The sequence below is a fragment of the Microcaecilia unicolor genome, chromosome 1, assembly GCF_901765095.1.
Source record: "Microcaecilia unicolor chromosome 1, aMicUni1.1, whole genome shotgun sequence".
NCBI classification, from domain to species: Eukaryota; Metazoa; Chordata; class Amphibia; order Gymnophiona; family Siphonopidae; genus Microcaecilia; species Microcaecilia unicolor.
In genome coordinates this window covers 301,103,931-301,123,814 of record NC_044031.1, presented here as the reverse complement: position 1 = coordinate 301,123,814, position 19,884 = coordinate 301,103,931, and the positions used below count along the sequence as shown (strand labels likewise).

Genomic DNA, 19,884 nt, shown 5'->3' with positions numbered 1-19,884 from the left:
GTAGGAGCCAGCCCGAGCATGGCGAGCGATGTTTCTTCCCGCTCTGAGCTGGCAGCGGGCGCCATTTTGCTTACACCGCATGGCGCGGCCTCCGTGGACACGGAGAGACCTGAGCCGGGTGGGGAACCTCGAGATGAGGTTATTTCAGGAGTGGCTAGCACCGGACAGGATTTGGGTGCCCAGGGTGAGATTTTCTCCCCGGATTTTGTGCTTTTGCTGCATAAAGCATACATGATGAAAAGAGCCCTTCCTCAAGGGTCGCCTGAGGCTCCTCTGATTGCCCCCCCCCCCCCCCCCCCGATGGATTCTGGCCTGGGACTGCCCAGTGAGGCTTTTTTCCCGGATGCTTGGCCTAAAGATAAGCGCAGAAGGGTTAATTCCCCTTCAGATTGTGGTACACCTTCCCCCCCCCCCCCCCCCCCCCCCCCCCCCCGTGGTCGGGGTGTGAGGATTCGGAGAATTCTGACAGACGTTCTTGGTCTGAGGAACCAGAGTCAGGTGCGGATTTACCACAGGATCTGGATGATCTCTCCGCGGTGAGGATTTTCCACCGTGATGAGCTGCCAGCGCTTATTTCAGATACCTTGCAGGCCCTCTCAATTGAAGATCCTGACAGTGGCATGGCCTCCTCGGGTAATTCCAGGATGGCTAGTACCAAGAAAGCTGCTCGGGCCTTCCCTTTGCATGACTCCATCCTAAAGCTTGTTTCGGCTCAGTGGGCTGACCCCGAGGGACCTTTGAGAGTTTCCAGGGCTATGGGGCAGTTATACCCTCTGCGTGAGGGACATATGGCTCGTTTTCAAATGCCTACAGTGGATGCCCTAGTCACTGCAGTGACAAAGAGAACTACCCTCCCTGTTGAAGGAGGTGTTGCCCTGAAGGATGTTCAAGACCGTAGGCTGGAAACAGCGTTGAAACGGTCCTTTGAAATTGCAGGTCTCACTGTTCGGGCGTCTGCATGCAGCTGTTATGCTGTGAGAGCCTGCCTAGCTTGGCTGCAGCAGGCAGTGGCTCAGCCCGGAGATGGAACGGAGCCCTTCTTGGATGTGGCTCCGCGGATGGAGGTGGCCTTGTCCTTTCTGGCTGATGCCCTTTATGACCTTGTCAGAGCTTCGGCTAAACAAATGGCAGTAGCAGTGGCAGCTCGCCGTCGTCTGTGGCTACGACACTGGGCAGCGGACATGGCCTCTAAGCAAAGGTTGGTGAAGTTGCCTTTTCAAGGACTTCTCCTATTTGGTGAGGAGTTAGAGAAAATTGTGAAAGGCCTGGGTGATCCAAAACCTCAGCGCTTGCCCGAAGATAGGCAGAGGCCTTCCTCTAAGGGCCAGGCAGTCCACTCCTCGCTTCCGTGAAGCTAGAAGGTACCGCCCGGGGCGTTCTGCTGGGTTCACTTCTCGTGCCCGTGGTCAGCAGAGGAACTCCTTTTGCTCGGACAAGCGTTCCGCAGCTGGTGACTCAAGACCAGGAGTTCAGGGGCGACCCTCTCAATGATGGTGCGCCGGCCCTCTCCTCGATGCCTGTCATCGGAGGACGGCTTTCCCTCTTTGTCGAGGAGTGGGCCAAGATTTCCTCAGATCAGTGGGTTCTGGACCTGATCAGAGATGGATACAGAATAGAATTCAACGCCCCAGTAAGAGACGTGTTTGTGGAGTCCCGATGCGGTTCTGCCATCAAACGGGCGGCGGTGGAGGAGACTTTACAAGGTCTGATTCAGTTAGGGGCAGTGACCCCGGTGCCTCCCGCCGAGCAAGGCTGCGGCCGATACTCCATCTACTTTGTGGTGCCACGAAAAGGTGGGTCCTTTCGCCCTATTCTGGACTTAAAAGAAGTGAACAAGTCCTTGAGAGTGCGGCATTTCCACATGGAATCCCTGCGCTCCGTCATTGCGGCGGTTCAGCCAGGAGAGTTTCTCACGTCTCTAGACCTGAAAGAAGCTTACTTGCACATTCCGATTTGGCCCCCGCACCAGAAGTTTCTGAGGTTTGCGGTGTTGGGAAAACATTTCCAGTTCAGGGCCTTGCCTTTTGGCCTCGCCACAGCTCCCCGAACCTTTTCGAAGGTGTAATGGTGGTAGTAGCTGCTTTTCTCAGGCGAGAAGGTATCAGGGTTCACCCGTACCTAGACGACTGGCTCATCAGAGCAGACTCTGCAACAGAGAGCTTACAAGCTACAGCCAGAGTGGTCTCGGTACTGCAATCTCTAGGCTGGGTCGTCAATATGGCCAAAAGTCACTTGTCCCCTTCACAATCTCTAGAGTTTTTGGGGGCCAGGTTCGACACAGTCTCGGGCTATGTGTTCCTACCCGAGCTAAGGCGGTGCAAGCTTCAGAATCAGGTCCGTCTGCTCCTGAGGTTGCCCCGCCCGCGAGCTTGGGACATTGTCCAGCTGCTGGGATCGATGACAGCCACGATGGAAGTGGTACCCTGGGCGAGAGCGCACCTGAGAACTCTACAGTATTCCCTACTCCGGAGATGGTCTCCTATTTCTCAGGATTACCAATGCAGACTTACTTGGCTCCCTGCGGCCCGTCTCAGCATGGAGTGGTGGCTCTCGGACAGCATGCTGCGGCGAGGAATGCCGCTGACGCTCCCCGTTTGGTGTCTAGTGGTAACAGATGCCAGCCTGAAGGGCTGGGGCGCACACTGCAAGGGGAAGCATGCCCAGGGTCTATGGACACCCGAGGAGTCGGAGTGGTCCATCAACCGCCTAGAGTTGAAAGCGGTGTTTCAGGCGCTTCTGGCCTTTCAAGTGACCCTGGATGGATTGGCTATCAGAGTGATGTCGGACAACACGACAACGGTGGCCTATATAAATCGACAAGGCGGAACAAGGTGCAGAGCACTAGCCGCGCAGGCCGAACTGATTTGCCACTGGGCCGAGCTGCATCTTCAGTGTCTGTCGGCAGCTCATATTGCAGGTCAGAGCAATGTGCAAGCCGATTATCTGAGCAGGCATCAGATCGATCCAGCAGAATGGAATCTGGCAGACGAAGTATTCCTGCAGATCTGTGCCAAATGGGGCAAGCCCGTGATGGATCTAATGGCGACAAGTGCCAATACCAAAGTCCCGTGCTTCTTCAGCAGACGGAGAGATCCTCGCTCGGCGGGGTTGGATGCCTTGGCTCAACCCTGGCCTCCGGGTCTACTTTGTGTTTCCCCCATGGCCCTTGATAGGGCGCCTGCTCTTGCGGATTCGGCTGCACCCAGGAGAAGTGGTCCTCATCGCCCCGGATTGGCCAAGGAGACCTTGGTATGCAGACCTCCGACAGATGCTCCTGGAGGCTCCTCTGCCGTTACCTCTGGTACCGAACCTGTTGACTCAGGGACCGGTAGCCATGGAGGACGCTGGCCGCTTTGGTCTTACGGCATGGCTATTGAGAGGGCGCAATTGAGGGATAAAGGTTATTCCAATAAAGTTATTTCCACTCTCCTGCAAGCCCGCAAGCGGTCCACTTCCGTGGCTTATGCCAGGTTTTGGTGCCTGTTTGAGTCTTGGTGTGCTTCCAGAGCCATTGTTCCAATGCGGGCTCCTGTCTCGCCGATTCTGGACTTTTTGCAGGAAGGTGTACAAAAAGGCTTGGCCTATAATTCCCTGCGGGTGCAGGTGGCAGCGTTGGCCTCCCTTCGTGGTAAGGTGGAAGGCGTGTCTTTGGCTGCTCACCCAGATGTGGCACTGTTTCTTAGAGGGGTGCTTCGGCTCCGACCTCCAGTGCGAGCACCCTGTCCAGCTTGGAACCTGGGGCTAGTTTTGAAAACCCTGCAGGCATCTCCTTTTGAGCCGCTTCGCGAGCATCGGAGAAAGACTTGACACTGAAGGCCGTTTTTCTGGTGGCCATTACCTCGGCGAGACGGGTGTCAGAGCTCCAGGCGTTGTTTTGTAGAGACCCATTTCTGCAATTTTCAGAGTCCGGAGTCACGGTTCGGACCGTGCCTTCCTTTATGCCTAAGGTGGTTTCAGCCTTTCACTTAAACCAGCCTATTTTCTTGCCCTCTTTTTCAGAGGAAGAGTTTCCAGAATCTTTTGGGCAGCTGCACCTTTTGGATGTGCGCAGGACTCTGCTGCAGTATCTGCGAGTTACTAACTCTTTCAGGACTTCTGATCATCTGTTTGTTTTGCTATCCGGTTCTCGCAGAGGGTCTCCAGCGTCTAAAGCCACTATTGCCCGCTGGCTCAAAGAAACTATCTTTTCAGCTTATCTGCTGGCCGGTCTGTAGCCTTTAAGGCACATTCTACTAGAGCGATTTCTTCCTCTTGGGCTGAAACTGGAGCACTCTCTCTTCAAGAGATATGCAGTGCAGCAACATGGACTTCTAAGCTCTCCTTTGCCCGACATTACAGGCTGGATGTGGCTGCCAGGAGGGATGCGCGTTTTGGTGCACAAGTGCTAGCGCGTGGTGTGGCTTGTTCCCACCCTATCTAGGGATTGCTTTGTTACATCCCATACATAATGGCTTCATCTGCTTGATGACAAGGAAGGGAAAATTAGGTTCTTACCTTGGTAATTTTCTTTCCTTTAGTCATAGCAGATGAAGCCATGAGCCCTCCCTGTATGATTGTCTGTATGCTGTGAATCTGTTTTCCAGGTTCTGTTCTAATTTCCTGAAGTTCCTTCCTTGGGAGAAAGTTGGAAAACAGTCTTCAGGATTCATGTTCAGTTTAAATTTAGGAGGATGTGTTCATTCCCTCCAGTGTGTTGGGAGGATGTGTGATTCCCTCCAGGAGGCGCGTGTGTTCCCCTCCAGTTCTATAAATAGGAGGATGAGTTCATTCCCTCCAGTGTGTTGGGAGGATGTGTGATTCCCTCCAGGAGGCACGTGTGTTCCCCTCCACTTATACAATAAGGAGGATGTTTATTCCCTCCAGGAGGATGTGCATTCCCTCCTTTATGAGTTCACTAGTAAAAAAGGCCCGTTTCAGAGACAAATGAAACGGGCGCTAGCAAGGTTTTCCTCGGAGTGTGTATGTTTGGGAGAGTGTATGTGAGAGTGACTGTTTGAGAGTCAGAGTGAAAGTGTGAGTGTGTGAGAGAGAGTGAGTCTGGGTGTGAGTGTGAGAATGAGAGTGTGTGCAAGTGTGTATGTGAGAGACAGTGTGATAGAGAGTGTGTGTGTGTGGCCATCCATGCTCCTCTGTCCCCTGCCCCCTCCATTCATCCCTTTCCAGCATTTCCCCTCTTTGCCTGAGGCCTGCCCTGCAATCCATATCCATCCATGCCCATCTGTCCCCTCCATTCATCCCTATCCAGCAATTCCCCTTTCCCTGAGCCCTGCCGTCCCAATCCATGGCCATCCATGTTACTCTGTCACCTGCCCCCTCCATTCATCCCTATCCAGCATTTGCCCTCTCTGCCTGAGGCCTGCCCTGCAATCCATGCTCCTCTGTCCCCTGCCCCCTGCATTCATCCCTTTCCAGCATTTCCCCTCTCTGCCTGAGGCCTGTCCTGCAATCCATATCCATCCATGGCCATCTGTCCCCTTCATTCATCCCTATCCAGCAATTCCCCTTTCCCTGAGCCCTGCCCTCCCAATCCATGGCCATCCATGTTACTCTGTCCCCTGCCCCCTCCATTCATCCCTTTCCAGCATTTCCCCTCTGTGCCTGAGGCCTGCCCTGCAATCCATATCCATCCATGCCCATCTGTCCCCTCCATTCATCCCTATCCAGCAATTCCCCTTTCCCTGAGCCCTGCCGTCCCAATCCATGGCCATCCATGTTACTCTGTCACCTGCCCCCTCCATTCATCCCTATCCAGCATTTGCCCTCTCTGCCTGAGGCCTGCCCTGCAATCCATGCTCCTCTGTCCCCTGCCCCCTCCATTCATCCCTTTCCAGCATTTCCCCTCTCTGCCTGAGGCCTGTCCTGCAATCCATATCCATCCATGCCCATCTGTCCCCTTCATTCATCCCTATCCAGCAATTCCCCTTTCCCTGAGCCCTGCCCTCCCAATCCATGGCCATCCATGTTACTCTGTCCCCTGCCCCCTCCATTCATCCCTTTCCAGCATTTCCCCTCTCTGCCTGAGGCCTGCCCTGCAATCCATATCCATCCATGCCCATCTGTCCCCTCCATTCATCCCTATCCAGCAATTCCCCTTTCCCTGAGCCCTGCCGTCCCAATCCATGGCCATCCATGTTACTCTGTCACCTGCCCCCTCCATTCATCCCTATCCAGCATTTCCCCTCTCTGCCTGAGGCCTGCCCTGCAATCCATGCTCCTCTGTCCCCTGCCGCCTCCATTCATCCTTTTCCAGCAAGTCCCCTCTCTCCCTTCCATGACCCCCCCCTCGCATCCATGCTCCTCTCTCTCCCATGTCCCAGCCTGGCCCGCCCTCTTCTTCTCCCCCCCTTCGCATCCATGCATCCGTTTTTTTTTTTTTTTTCTTCTTTTAAAATGTACCTCCGTGGCGGTTCCGGCAGCGAAGCATCAGGGAAGGAGGCGGCGCTCCCGACGTGTAGGTTTCCCTTCGCTGTGTTCCGCCTTCTTTTGACGTCATCCTTGACGTCAGAAGAAGGCGGAACACAGCGAAGGGAAGGCTAGACGTCGAGAGCGCCGCCTCCTTCCCTGACGCTTCGCTGCCGAGCGATGCGATTGGTTGAGTGTCATTGCTCCGCCCTCGACGTCATCACGTTTGACGCGTGGGCGGGGCAGACACAATGCGATCTCACCCCCTTCACTTTTGGCTAAAAGAGGCTTCATAGAACGTTGGAGGTGCGTTTTATATAGAGAGATGCCCTTGTGATGGGCCATCGTTCGCTGTGAGGAAAACTCTTGTGATTCCCATTGCGGTTTGCCATACTGCTTTGGAAGCTTCAAATACTGAAGAGGCAGTGGAGCTAGCTGGCCAAGAGGGCACTGTGAAAGTTTGAGTGCTCTCTATCTCCCCTGCTGGTTGATGGACATAACCCATACGTAATGGCTTCATCTGCTATGACAAAAGGAAAGAAAATTACCAAGGTAAGAACCTAATTTTCCCTTATGTGAACTGCTTTGATACATTGTGAAAGATGGGTTAGTAAGTTTTTTAATAAATTAAATCATATCCAATAAATTGGAGCTAAGACCTGAGAAAACAGACTTTAAAACAGAAACCCTTCATTTACAAAATCAAAAGGCCTTCAATGCACTTGTGCCAGCCATAGAGCTGGTTTAAGTACTTGCACCTAAACACTGTAGATACGCACATAGGGACTAGATCTAGTAAATAGCGCTCCAAAATCTGTCCTGACCTGCCCATATATCTTCCATGGGCCACACCCCCTTTTCAGTTATACACTATAGGATTTGGGTGCACATTGTTAAAGAATAGTGTGCAGCAAGATGTGCACAAAGTAGTTCTGCTCATTTTATAGCACAGATGAACGGCTGCTTATACCCCTCCCCCTTTTTTTCCTACTCCTGTAGTAAAATGGCCAAGCTTGAAGAACTGGAAGAGATTGATATTAGCGGGAACAAACTGAAAGCCATTCCTACCACCATCATGAACTGCAGGCGCATGCATACTGTGATTGCTCATTCGAACTGTATCGAAGTCTTCCCTGAAGTCATGCAGCTCACAGAGATTAAGGTATAGAGCTTTGTTTTTTGGGGGGGTGTGAAGGGGAAGGAGACAGGTTTTTATTTATAAACTGGAGAATTTCAAGTTTGTGATGGATTTGAATCTTCACACATAGCTAAAAGATGGTAAAGGATGCAAAGTATTCTGTGGGAATCTCCTGAACACTCGCATGTGAAGCTCTGATGTGTTCCATTGATACTGTGAGTTGTTGATATATATCTACAATGTATATGGTCAATAGAAAGCGTCTTAATTTACTTTGGCTGGGAAAGTTAGATTGGGAAGAGTGCTTGTTTTCAGTGGAGTTCCAGAGACACAGGTAGGTGTAGTTGTCTTGAGTTTATGCCCCAGATATCTCCTAAATGTGATGCCACTTTAACACACACTGCCTTATGTTAAGAGTTCATGCCTTGAGCATCCTAAAGCATATAAGATGGCAAAGCTGAGCTACCACTACTCTGATTGCTTACTAAAAAAATTCATAAGACCCTTAGAGTGGATAACCAGTCCTTAGTGAACAAAAGCTGGTACTTTTGAGTAAAAAATGCTTTCAGAGAACCAAATTTAAAATACCTAAAGATTCACCAGAGCTGCCAGCTAACTTTAGTAGCAGTTTGGGTGTAGGATGGCTTTCCTCTTTGTCCACAGGATAATGCAGATACACTGGTTAGTTTCTACTGCTGTCTGACTGTGCAGAGCTGCCCTCTTTAATCGGTAGTCAAACACTTCCATCAATGATATGCATGGCTGCTCTTCTTACCTTGCTGATATGAATTAGCACCTCTGTTCTTTCCCCCCCCCCCCCCCCCCACACACACACACACACACTGCTCAGCAGGCGCTGTCCTCTCAGAGAAATGGAAAAGCTGAATTTACATCTAAATACTGTGGAAACAGTATGTGCTGACCCAAAGGCCTAATTAATGTACCTGTGGGACTTCAATCTGGTAACACTCTAATGTGGACACTGTGGGCTCTTCTCGAGTACCAGTGGGTTCCTGCACCACCAGCATTACTCCTCAGGGTTCCCTTTCTAAGGAGAAACCCTCAAAATCAAAGGGGACCCACAACATAGAGCACATGATTAAAGCACCAAAATGCACTAGCGAGTCATCAAATGCTGAGTCACATACTAAACTTTCAGTTTTAGCCTCGGCTGAACTTTCAAAATTCTCATGGTTTTAATCATGGCACAAGTACTTAAGTTTTTACGTTGGTGACGTCATAGATGTGTTCTGCTGTTATGGTGTACAGCAGTACTAGATTTTCTCAGCTAAGGAAGCCTAACAGCTACTTTTCTCTTGATTAAGCCATCAGCCAAACACAAGAGATTTAATAGACCCCTGATGCAGGCCTTGGAGCCGAAACATGGCTGTGTCGGATCGTTTTTTTTTTTTTTAGCTGTTATATTAGACTTTTTGACTTCCTCCTTCAGCTGTCCTCACTTTTTTGTTCTATTACAAGTACTTATTACAGCATAATCATAATATCAAAAGCTCTTGCCACGCCACTTCACTCCATCCCCCATGACTGTTCAATCAGTTGTGCCTTCTCCATTATTGACAAAGCTAAAAAAAAAAACTGCAAAATAAATCTTCAGGAGGGAGAGAAACTCTAAGTTCTTATCTACGTCTGGAACCTAAACAAATAGCATGCAGGAGGTTCAGCCCTCTGCGGCACCTCGGGTTACTTGAGATGCAGCTTGTCTACTTTTTCAGAAGGTATTAAGACAACCTTCCTTGCAAGGTTCTATTTATCAAGGCTCTCCTCAACTCTTTCCTCAGTCACCTGCTCCTGCATTCTTTCCTGTGCCACAAATTCCCTTGCTGACACCTTCCTTCAGACTATGCAGCACCTCTTCTCAGTGATCTGATTGGCAGGATTCACCCACTAGTTCAGTAGAATCACTTTCTTCAGATGAAGAACCTGAGGTTCCTGACCCTACAGACCACCATGCTGCTACCCCTTCTACCAGCACAACCCTATAACCTGACCCAGATGCTCAAGACATGTAGTTCTCCGAGGACAAGCAGGCTGCTTGTTCTCACTGATGGGTGACGTCCACGGCAGCCCCTCCAATCGGAATCTTCACTAGCAAAGTCCTTTGCTAGCCCTCGCGCGCCCGCGCGCACCGCGCATGCACGGCCCTCTTCCCACCCGAAACCGGCTCGAGCCGGCCAGTCTTCTTTCGTCCGCACTCGGTATGGTCGTGTTTTCGCCGTGTCGAGCCCCGGAAAGTCGACCTCGCGCGTCCTTTTTTTCGACGTGTTTTTCTTCGGAAAATCCTTCAAACTGTTCGGGAAGTGTTCCGGAAGCCCCCTTGGTTTTCGTTTGCCCCTTCCCGTATTTTCAGATTTTGCCCCGGTAAGTTTTCTTTCGTCGTCGGGGTAGGCCTCTTTCGGCCTCGGTCGAGATTTTTCTCCCTCAAAGTTTTGGTGCTCATTTTCGCCATTTCGGATTTTGATTTCGCAGGCGTGATTTTTCTGCCCATGACATCGAAGCCTTCCAGCGGCTTCAAGAAGTGCACCCAGTGCGCCCGGGTAATCTCGCTCACTGACAGGCACGCGTCGTGTCTTCAGTGTCTGGGGGCCGAGCACCGCCCTCAGGCCTGTAGTCTGTGTTCCCTTTTGCAAAGGCGGACTCAGGTAGCGAGATTGGCCCAGTGGAACGTTTTGTTCTCGGGCTCTTCGTCGGCATCGGCACCGGGGGTATCGAGTGCATCGACGTCTTCAGCGTCCAGAGCTTCATCCTCGGCCGCCAGTGCATCGAGTGCATCGAGGCATCGGCCCTCTGCATCGGCGCCGAGACATCGGATAGCTGCATCGACGTCGGTGGTACCGGGACCTCGTCTGCTGATGTCGTCGGACTGTGGTGCATCGTCGGGAGTGCAGGTCAGGGCTGTCCATTCCCCTGCTGGTGGCGGTGAGCCTCCGGGTGGGTCTCCCCCTACCCTGAGGGCTCCTGCGGTACAGCCCCCCCCGAGACCGACCTCCTTCGGCCTCGGCCCCGAGGAAGCGACGGCTGGATTCTACGTCCTCCTCGTCGGTACCGGGAAGCTCCGGTGACATGCTTCGTTCCAAGAAGTCGAAGAAGCATCGTCACCGGTCCCCTTCCCGTGTCGGTACCGAGAGCTCTGGGTCGCCGAGGGAGTCGGCACCCAGCAGGCATCGGCACCGAGAGGACCGCTCACCCTCTGTTCAGGAGGTGTCGATGCGCTCCACTCTGGACAGCCCGGAACAGCCTCCACGCCCGGATCAGGTTCTGACGTCGACGCCTGCATCGACTTCCATGCCTTTCTCTGCAGCCGCTCTGAACGAGAGCCTCCGGGCCGTTCTCCCAGAGATTCTGGGAGAGCTGTTGCGCCCTACCCCTCCGGTACCGGCGGTGCTTGCGCCGCCGGTACCGTCGAGCGTGGCGCCGGCTGGCCCATCACCCGAGGTGAGGTCTCCGGCATCAGTGCCGCATGCGGTGCCGGCTGCCGTCGCCTCCCAGGAAGGCTCCCCGACTGCGTCGGCGGAGGGAGCTTCGCCGATGCGGGCGAGGGAGTCTACCTCTCGACGCCCCCATCGTGGACGTGGCTCCACGGAGTCGAGTCGGGCACGGTTGCAGACACAGGTCCGTGAGCTTGTGTCTGACACCGAGGGTGAGGCCTCGTGGGAAGAGGAAGAAGACCCCAGATATTTCTCTGACGAGGAGTCTGAGGGTCTTCCTTCCAATCCCACTCCCTCTCCTGAGAGTCTGTCTTTCGCTTCCTTTGTCCGGGAGATGTCTACGGCCATCCCCTTCCCGGTGGTTGTGGAGGACGAGCCCAGGGCTGAAATGTTTGAGCTCCTGGACTATCCTTCTCCACCTAAGGAAGCGTCCACTGTTCCCTTGCACCATGTCCTAAAAAAGACATTGCTTGCGAACTGGACAAAACCTCTAACTAATCCCCACATTCCCAAGAAGATCGAGTCCCAGTACCGGATCCATGGGGACCCAGAGCTGATGCGCACCCAGTTGCCTCATGACCCTGGAGTTGTGGATTTGGCCCTAAAGAAGGCTAAGAGTTCTAGGGAGCATGCTTCGGCGCCCCCGGGCAAAGACTCTAGAACCTTAGACTCCTTTGGGAGGAAGGCCTACCATTCTTCTATGCTCGTGGCCAAAATCCAGTCTTACCAGCTCTACACGAGCATACACATGCGGAACAATGTGCGGCAGTTGGCGGGCTTGGTTGATGCGCTCCCTCCTGAGCAAGCCAAGCCATTTCAGGAGGTGGTCAGGCAGCTGAAGGCGTGCAGAAAATTCCTGGCCAGAGGGGTGGGTGTATGACACCTTTGATGTTGCGTCCAGGGCCGCTGCTCAAGGTGTGGTGATGCGCAGGCTCTCATGGCTGCGTGCCTCCGACCTGGAGAATAGACTCCAGCAGCGGATTGCGGACTCGCCTTGCCGTGCGGACAATATTTTTGGAGAGAAGGTCGAACAGGTGGTAGAGCATCTCCACCAGCGGGATACCGCATTCGACAAGTTCTCCCGCCGGCAGCCTTCAGCATCTACCTCTACAGGTAGAAGATTTTTCGGGGGAAGGAAGACTGGTCCCTACTCTTCTGGCAAGCGTAGGTACAATCCTCCTTCTCGACAGCCTGTGGCCCAGGCTAAGCCCCAGCGCGCTCGCTCTCGTCAGCAGCGTGCGACTCAGCAAGGCCCCTCGGCTCCCCAGCAAAAGCAAGGGACGGGCTTTTGACTGGCTCCAGCAGAGCATAGCCGACATCCAAGTGTCAGTGCCGGGCGACCTGCCAGTCGGGGGGGGGGGGTTGAAAGCTTTTCACCAAAGGTGGCCTCTCATAACCTCCGATCAGTGGGTTCTGCAAATAGTCCGGCAAGGATACACCCTCAATTTGGCCTCCAAACCTCCAAATTGTCCACCGGGAGCTCAGTCTTACAGCTTCCAGCACAAGCAGGTACTTGCAGAGGAACTCTCCGCCCTTCTCAGCGCCAATGCGGTCGAGCCCGTGCCATCCGGGCAAGAGGGGCTGGGATTCTATTCCAGGTACTTCCTTGTGGAAAAGAAAACAGGGGGGATGCGTCCCATCCTAGACCTAAGGGCCCTGAACAAATATCTCGTAAAAGAAAAGTTCAGGATGCTTTCCCTGGGCACCCTCCTTCCCATGATTCAGAAAAACGATTGGCTATGCTCTCTGGACTTGAAGGATGCCTATACACACATCCCGATACTGCCAGCTCACAGACAGTATCTGCGATTTCAGCTGGGCACACGTCACTTCCAGTACTGTGTGCTACCCTTTGGGCTCGCTTCTGCGCCCAGGGTGTTCACAAAGTGCTTGGCTGTAGTAGCAGCGGCACTTCGCAGGCTGGGGGTGCACGTGTTCCCATATCTCGACGATTGGCTGGTGAAGAACACATCCGAGGCAGGAGCCCTGCAGTCCATGCAGATGACTATTCGCCTCCTGGAGCTACTGGGGTTTGTGATAAATTACCCAAAGTCCCATCTCCTCCCAGTGCAGAAACTCGAGTTCATAGGAGCTCTGCTGGATTCTCAGACAGCTCGCGCCTACCTCCCAGAGGCGAGGGCCAGCAACTTGTTGTCCCTCGTCTCGCGGGTACGAGCGTCACAGCAGATCACAGCTCGGCAGATGTTGAGATTGCTGGGCCACATGGCCTCCACAGTTCATGTGACTCCCATGGCCCGCCTTCACATGAGATCTGCTCAATGGACCCTAGCTTCCCAGTGGTTTCAGGCTGCTGGGGATCTAGAAGACGTGATCCACCTGTCCACGAGTTTTCTCAAATCCCTGTATTGGTGGACGATTTGGTCCAATTTGACTCTGGGACGTCCTTTCCAAATTCCTCAGCCACAAAAAGTGCTGACAACGGATGCGTCTCTCCTGGGCTGGGGAGCTCATGTCGATGGGCTCCACACCCAAGGAAGCTGGTCCCTCCAGGAACGCGATCTGCAGATCAATCTTCTGGAGTTACGAGCGATCTGCAACGCTCTGAAGGCTTTCAGAGATCGGCTGTCCCACCAAATTATCCAAATTCAGACAGACAACCAGGTTGCCATGTACTACGTCAACAAGCAGGGGGGCACCGGATCTGGCCCCCTGTGTCAGGAAGCCGTCAGCATGTGGCTCTGGGCTCGCCGTCACGGCATGGTGCTCCAAGCCACATATCTGGCAGGCGTAAACAACAGTCTGGCCGACAGGTTGAGCAGGATTATGCAACCTCACGAGTGGTCGCTCAATTCCCGAGTGGTGCGCCAGATCTTCCAAGCGTGGGGCACCCCCTTGGTGGATCTCTTCGCATCTCGAGCAAACCACAAAGTCCCTCAGTTCTGTTCCAGGCTTCAGGCCCACGGCAGACTGGCATCGGATGCCTTCCTCCTGCATTGGGGGGAGGGCCTGCTGTATGCTTATCCTCCCATTCCTCTGGTGGGGAAGACTTTGTTGAAACTCAAGCAAGACCGAGGCACCATGATTCTGATTGCTCCCTTTTGGCCGCGTCAGATCTGGTTCCCTCTTCTTCTGGAGTTATCCTCCGAAGAACCGTGGAGATTGGAGTGTTTTCCGACCCTCATCACGCAGGACGAAGGGGCTCTTCTGCATCCCAGCCTCCGGTCCCTGGCTCTCACGGCCTGGATGTTGAGAGCGTAGACTATGCCTCTTTGGGTCTGTCAGAGGGTGTCTCCCGTGTCTTGCTTGCTTCCAGGAAAGATTCCACTAAGAGGAGTTACTTCTTTCTATGATGGAGGTTTGCCGTCTGGTGTGACAGCAAGGCCCTAGATCCTCGCTCTTGTCCTACACAGACCCTGCTTGAATACCTTCTGCACTTGTCTGAGTCTGGCCTCAAGACCAACTCTAAGGGTTCACCTTAGTGCAATCAGTGCATACCATTACCATGTGGAAGGTAAGCCGATCTCGGGACAGCCTTTAGTTGTTCGCTTCATGAGAGGTTTGCTTTTGTCAAAGCCCCCTGTCAAGCCTCCTACAGTGTCATGGGATCTCAATGTCGTTCTCACCAAGCTGATGAAACCTCCTTTTGAGCCACTGAATTCCTGCCATCTGAAGTACTTGACCTGGAAGGTCATTTTCTTGGTGGCAGTTACTTCAGCTCGTAGAGTCAGTGAGCTTCAGGCCCTGGTAGCCCAGGCCCCTTACACCAAATTTCATCATAACAGAGTAGTCCTCCGCACTCACCCTAAGTTCTTGCCAAAGGTCGTGTCGGAGTTCCATCTGAACCAGTCAATTGTCTTGCCAACATTCTTTCCCCGTCCTCATTCCTGCCCTGCTGAACGTCAGCTGCACACATTGGACTGCAAGAGAGCATTGGCCTTCTATCTGGAGCGGACACAGCCCAACAGACAGTCCGCCCAATTGTTTGTTTCTTTTGATCCCAATAGGAGGGGAGTGGCTGTGGGGAAACGCACCATATCCAATTGGCTAGCAGATTGCATTTCCTTCACTTACGCCCAGGCGGGGCTGGCTCTTGAGGGTCATGTCACAGCTCATAATGTTAGAGCCATGGCTGCGTCGGTAGCCCACTTGAAGTCAGCCTCCATTGAAGAAATTTGCAAAGCTGCGACGTGGTCATCTGTCCACACATTCACATCTCATTACTGCCTGCAGCAGGATACCCGACGCGACAGTCGGTTCGGGCAGTCAGTTCTTCAGAACCTGTTTGGGCTTTAGGATCCAACTCCACCCCCCGAGGGCCCTGTTTGTTCTGTTCCAGGCTGCACTCTCAGTTAGTTGGTAAATTTTTTAGGTCAATCTCAGTTATGTCCTCGCCATTGCGAGGCCCAATTGACCATGGTTGTTGTTTTGAGTGAGCCTGGGGGCTAGGGATACCCCATCAGTGAGAACAAGCAGCCTGCTTGTCCTCGGAGAAAGCGAATGCTACATACCTGTAGAAGGTATTCTCCGAGGACAGCAGGCTGATTGTTCTCACAAACCCGCCCGCCTCCCCTTTGGAGTTGTGTCTTCCATTGTCTTTGTCTTGCTACATATGAGACTGGCCGGCTCGAGCCGGTTTCGGGCGGGAAGAGGGCCGCGCATGCGCGGTGCGCGCGGGCGAGCAAAGGACTTTGCTAGTGAAGATTCCGATTGGAGGGGCTGCCGTGGACGTCACCCATCAGTGAGAACAATCAGCCTGCTGTCCTCGGAGAATACCTTCTACAGGTATGTAGCATTCGCTATATAAACTGCAGCGCACATACAAAAAATACTGAAGGAATTTGCAGTGGGGGCTGAGATTACTTCTATGAATAAAATGGACTTGGAATATGTTCTAAAAGCTATTGATACACATACAGGTCCAGTAGCTATGGCTATTCAGTCAGTACTACAAGGCATACAATCCAAGATTTAGCAAAACCCTGATTCATTACAACCTATTTTAAGTGACTTGAAACAGAATATAAGGTGCAAACTGCACCGGTACCCAATAAACCACAGCTAAAACACCACTCTGTGGTTCTTGACACGTTTTAAATAAATCCAAAACGTCAAAATCATGTTTTTTAATTCCTCTAGGGAAAGATGCAAAACCTTTAGATATAGGCAGAAACTGTTTTTTTGTTCTGGAGCCATGCTAGCTTACAAAATTGTTGCTACCAATTACAGATTCTTTGCTATCAGCACTCCAGAGGGGGAAAGGGGGTGGGACTTGATATACTTACAATTGGTTTACATATTATAGACAAGTACTTATTTTGTACCTGGGGCAGTGCAGGGTTAAGTGACTTGCCCAGAGTCACAAAGAGCTGCAGTGGGAATCGAACCCAGTTCACCAGAATCAAAGCCCACTGCACTAACCACTAAGCTACTCCTCCACTCTACCAAACCTTAGATTCAAAGTCTACTACTCTTCCAGAATCCTTATCTGCTATTCTGAAACTACATTCCATCTTATAAGAAACATTCATTTTACAGCACCTCTCGTATATCGGCAGCTTCCATAGCTGCCAGAAGAATTGCTTGGATTCAAGTTTCTGGATTATGTAATGACCTTTATGATTGTCTCACAGGTGCTCCCTCTCAGGGTGGTGGTAAGGTGAGGGATGCAGTTTCTCAAGTTAAGGATAATTGCTGTACACTGAGAGAACTTCACATCCTCCTTCAGATACTTCATGTTACAGAATTTTTAATTTTTTTCTCATCCAGAAAATCCTATAATTACTACTACTACTACTACTACTACTACTTATCACTTCTATAGCGCTACAAGGCATACGCAGTGCTGTACATCATCACAGTATTTTCCACTTAGCCATAGAAGGTAACACCCTATGTGGCCAGCATTCTTATTTGACTGACCACACAGACATCCCATCAGAGCAGTGGAGAATCCTAGGGGGTGTTGCAGTGGACTTCACCCAGGTACACACCTCACCATTACCCCTTTATATTGTATGGGGAGCCCTCCAAAACCTACTGCTCCCAACTGCACACCACTGCAATAGCTCTTATGCCTGCAGGTGTCACCTATTTGTAGGTACAGTAGGTTTTTGGTGGGTTTTGGACTGCTCACACTTTCCACCACAAGTTGAGAGGGATATGAGTCTGGATCCCCTTCTCTACAATGCACTACACCAACCACTAGGCTACTCCAGGGACTCTCCTGATCACACACACACACACAGGCAACATAGATCAAAATACAACCACATATGGTGATTGGAATTAATTCTGAGGCATGTTTCACGTGCTTTCACCACCAGGCACCCCCATCTCTGATGATTCAGATGCATTTTTTAAATTTTCTTTGTTAATTCTATTCAGAAAACTAGTAACAAACATATAGGTATGTATGGTGACACCTAATGATTTAGCAGTATAGTTTCCTGCTAGTTGCTCTATATACTGTCACTTAGTTGTAGAGAATCACAGCAGTACCTCTTGCTATGGGACAGTTATATCCCATGACTAAGTTGTAAAATCCATCCTTTGAAATATGACAGCAATATTTAATGGTCAGATGTATTATTACATTTAATTTCATTGTGTTCTTTCTAAGCCAACAGAATGTTTGGGTATCCCATCCTTTTCCCTTTAGATCAGAGAGAGAGAGAGAGAGTCGGAGGCAATACAGATACACAGAATTCTGTGACCTGTGCTCTGCATGCTTTTCCCACTTGTTTTATTCTCTTTAACTGTGAAACTTTGCTGTGCGTATTTGTTGTACATTAAATGGTATATCACATTTTCTCAGGCAATATTTGAGTTTTGTTTGAAATGATTAAAAAAAACGCTTGGGTCAAGTACAGCATGAATGGGTCTTGCTTTATAAAGTTCAACAGAAAAACTAAAGTGGAAGTGGCAGCAACAGCAATGAAACTCATGCCAGCAAGCAGGGCACATCAGACATTTCAGGTCAGGGCCTTTAGTATATGCTTCTGACAACTGTCAATCCTCATTCATTACACCTCTGTTGTAAACCTTGACTTACAGCTTTTACAAATCTGTTTGGGGAGGGTTGCAAACTGGTTAAGAGAACATTACTTCGTTCTGAACCCAGGAAAAACAACCGCTTGTTGGATCACTGGGCATACCACACTTGCAGCTATGTCACCTGTCCTCACCAGCCTGTCAGTAAGTTTAAATATTTAGAAGTAAGATTAGGCTCCAAACTTACCTTTTCTCATCAAATTTCATCAGTTTTGACATGTTTTTTTTTAATGGCTGTCTACAAAATCCAGTCAGTACATAGTTATTTAGGTCTTTATTGAACTTGTTTTACTGTCAGTACTGACTTGCAGATCTAGATGGTATACAATTCTAAGTATAAAACATTAAAAACAGGAAAGGAATGCCATATGTTAAATGGGAAAGTGGACAACAATCACACAAGAGCACATGATACAATGAGTAAAATAAAACCATTCAGTGCAGTGAAGCTAGTTACACATGTCAGCTAAATCTAAAGTATGACGAAATCAAATTCTTTAGGAGTAGAAATAAAGGGTAAGGTAAATAAGTGGGTTTTAAGCAGTGTGTTAAGTTTAGGCAAGGACAGTTCGTTATGGATGCAAGGAGGGAGGTCAATCCTTAATTTGGGTGAAAGGAAGAAGAAAACTGAATTTGTTGATTTCATAATGTGCCACTTTGGGACTAAGAAGAACCAGACAATTAGAATCCAGAAGGGAGGGCATGTAGGGAATAGTTAAGGTGTCCAGATATAAGGGCTGTCCAAGGTAGGCTTTGTGTGTCAAAAATAGACCTTTAAATTGGATTCAGTTATAAATGGGGAGCCAGTAAATTTGAGAGAAAAGTGGAGTGGTATGGTTGGTTTTTCTGGCTCTAACGTAATCCAGCAGCTGTATTCTGAAGGGTTTGAAGACATTTGATCTGTGAAACTGTCAGATCGGCATAAACAGAGTTGCAGTAATCCAAACGAAACATCAATAGGGGATGACAAACTGTGTGACATGCAGAAAAGTCCAAAATGTCACGTAACTATCGAAGAATGTGTAAGGTAGCAAAGCTGGATTTGACCACTTCTGAAAATTGTCTTGTAAAGGATGTGGTAGAATTAAACTAAAGACTTAAATATTTGAATGAAAGTCCTGGAAAAAGAGGAAGCTCAGAGTATTGGTTTAATGTTTGGTTGAAATAGTGGATCAGTAACCCAACAGACTACTGTTTTATCTGTGTTCAAGAGTAACTTTTGAGAAGTTAGCCAGAAGGCAAGAGCAGATAGATAATCCTGTTCCAAGCATTATCAGACCCATCTCTCTGAGTTTTTCACCACCATTAAAATAGCTAAACCTGCTTCTATGAATCGCACCCAAGCCCTCTTTCAAATTTTCTATCGGCTGTCCCCTGTGGCCACCAACTCCCCCTCCTATGATCCCAACCTGCTGCCTCTGCCTGCCCTTGCCAACTCACAACAGACACCTGGATTTCAAAGGTCTCCCTCTTATATACCAGCTTCTCCTCTCCCTCCTCCTCCCTCTTCTTCAGGCCAGCATTTTGCTAGGGCATGTCCCTTTTTCTTGGAATCATGCACTTGCCACCCTCCTCCTTAAAAAAAAACTATTTGGGTCCCTCCCTTCCCTCCTACTTTCCATTCTTTGTTAAACTCCTGGAAAAATTATCCTTATTCAACTTGAAACTTTTATAGAACAGTTTATCTTACACCTTCAGGCTGGCTTTTGGGTCGGCCATAGAACTGAGACCCTTCTCCTGGCCCTGCATTACAGTATTCAAGCCTCCCTAAATCAGCACCATTCCATCATCATTGTCTCCCTTGATATGTCCTCTGCCTGTGACTTAGTTGATCACTCTTCTTCTCCGTCGCCTTTGGTCTGTTGGCGTCTCTCTTCAGTCCTTACC

The 19,884-nt window shown here is 50.5% G+C and overlaps 1 protein-coding gene across 1 annotated transcript in view; it reads left to right on the top strand.

Annotated features, from left to right (window-relative positions):
• Window positions 1–19,884, top strand: part of PHLPP1 (PH domain and leucine rich repeat protein phosphatase 1) — a 588,343-nt gene that overhangs the window by 493,489 nt on the left and 74,970 nt on the right. Inside the window, exon 12 of the mRNA XM_030207564.1 lies at window positions 7,402–7,564. Coding sequence (XP_030063424.1) covers window positions 7,402–7,564 — 163 coding nt within the window. The remainder of the gene's footprint in view (window positions 1–7,401; window positions 7,565–19,884) is intronic.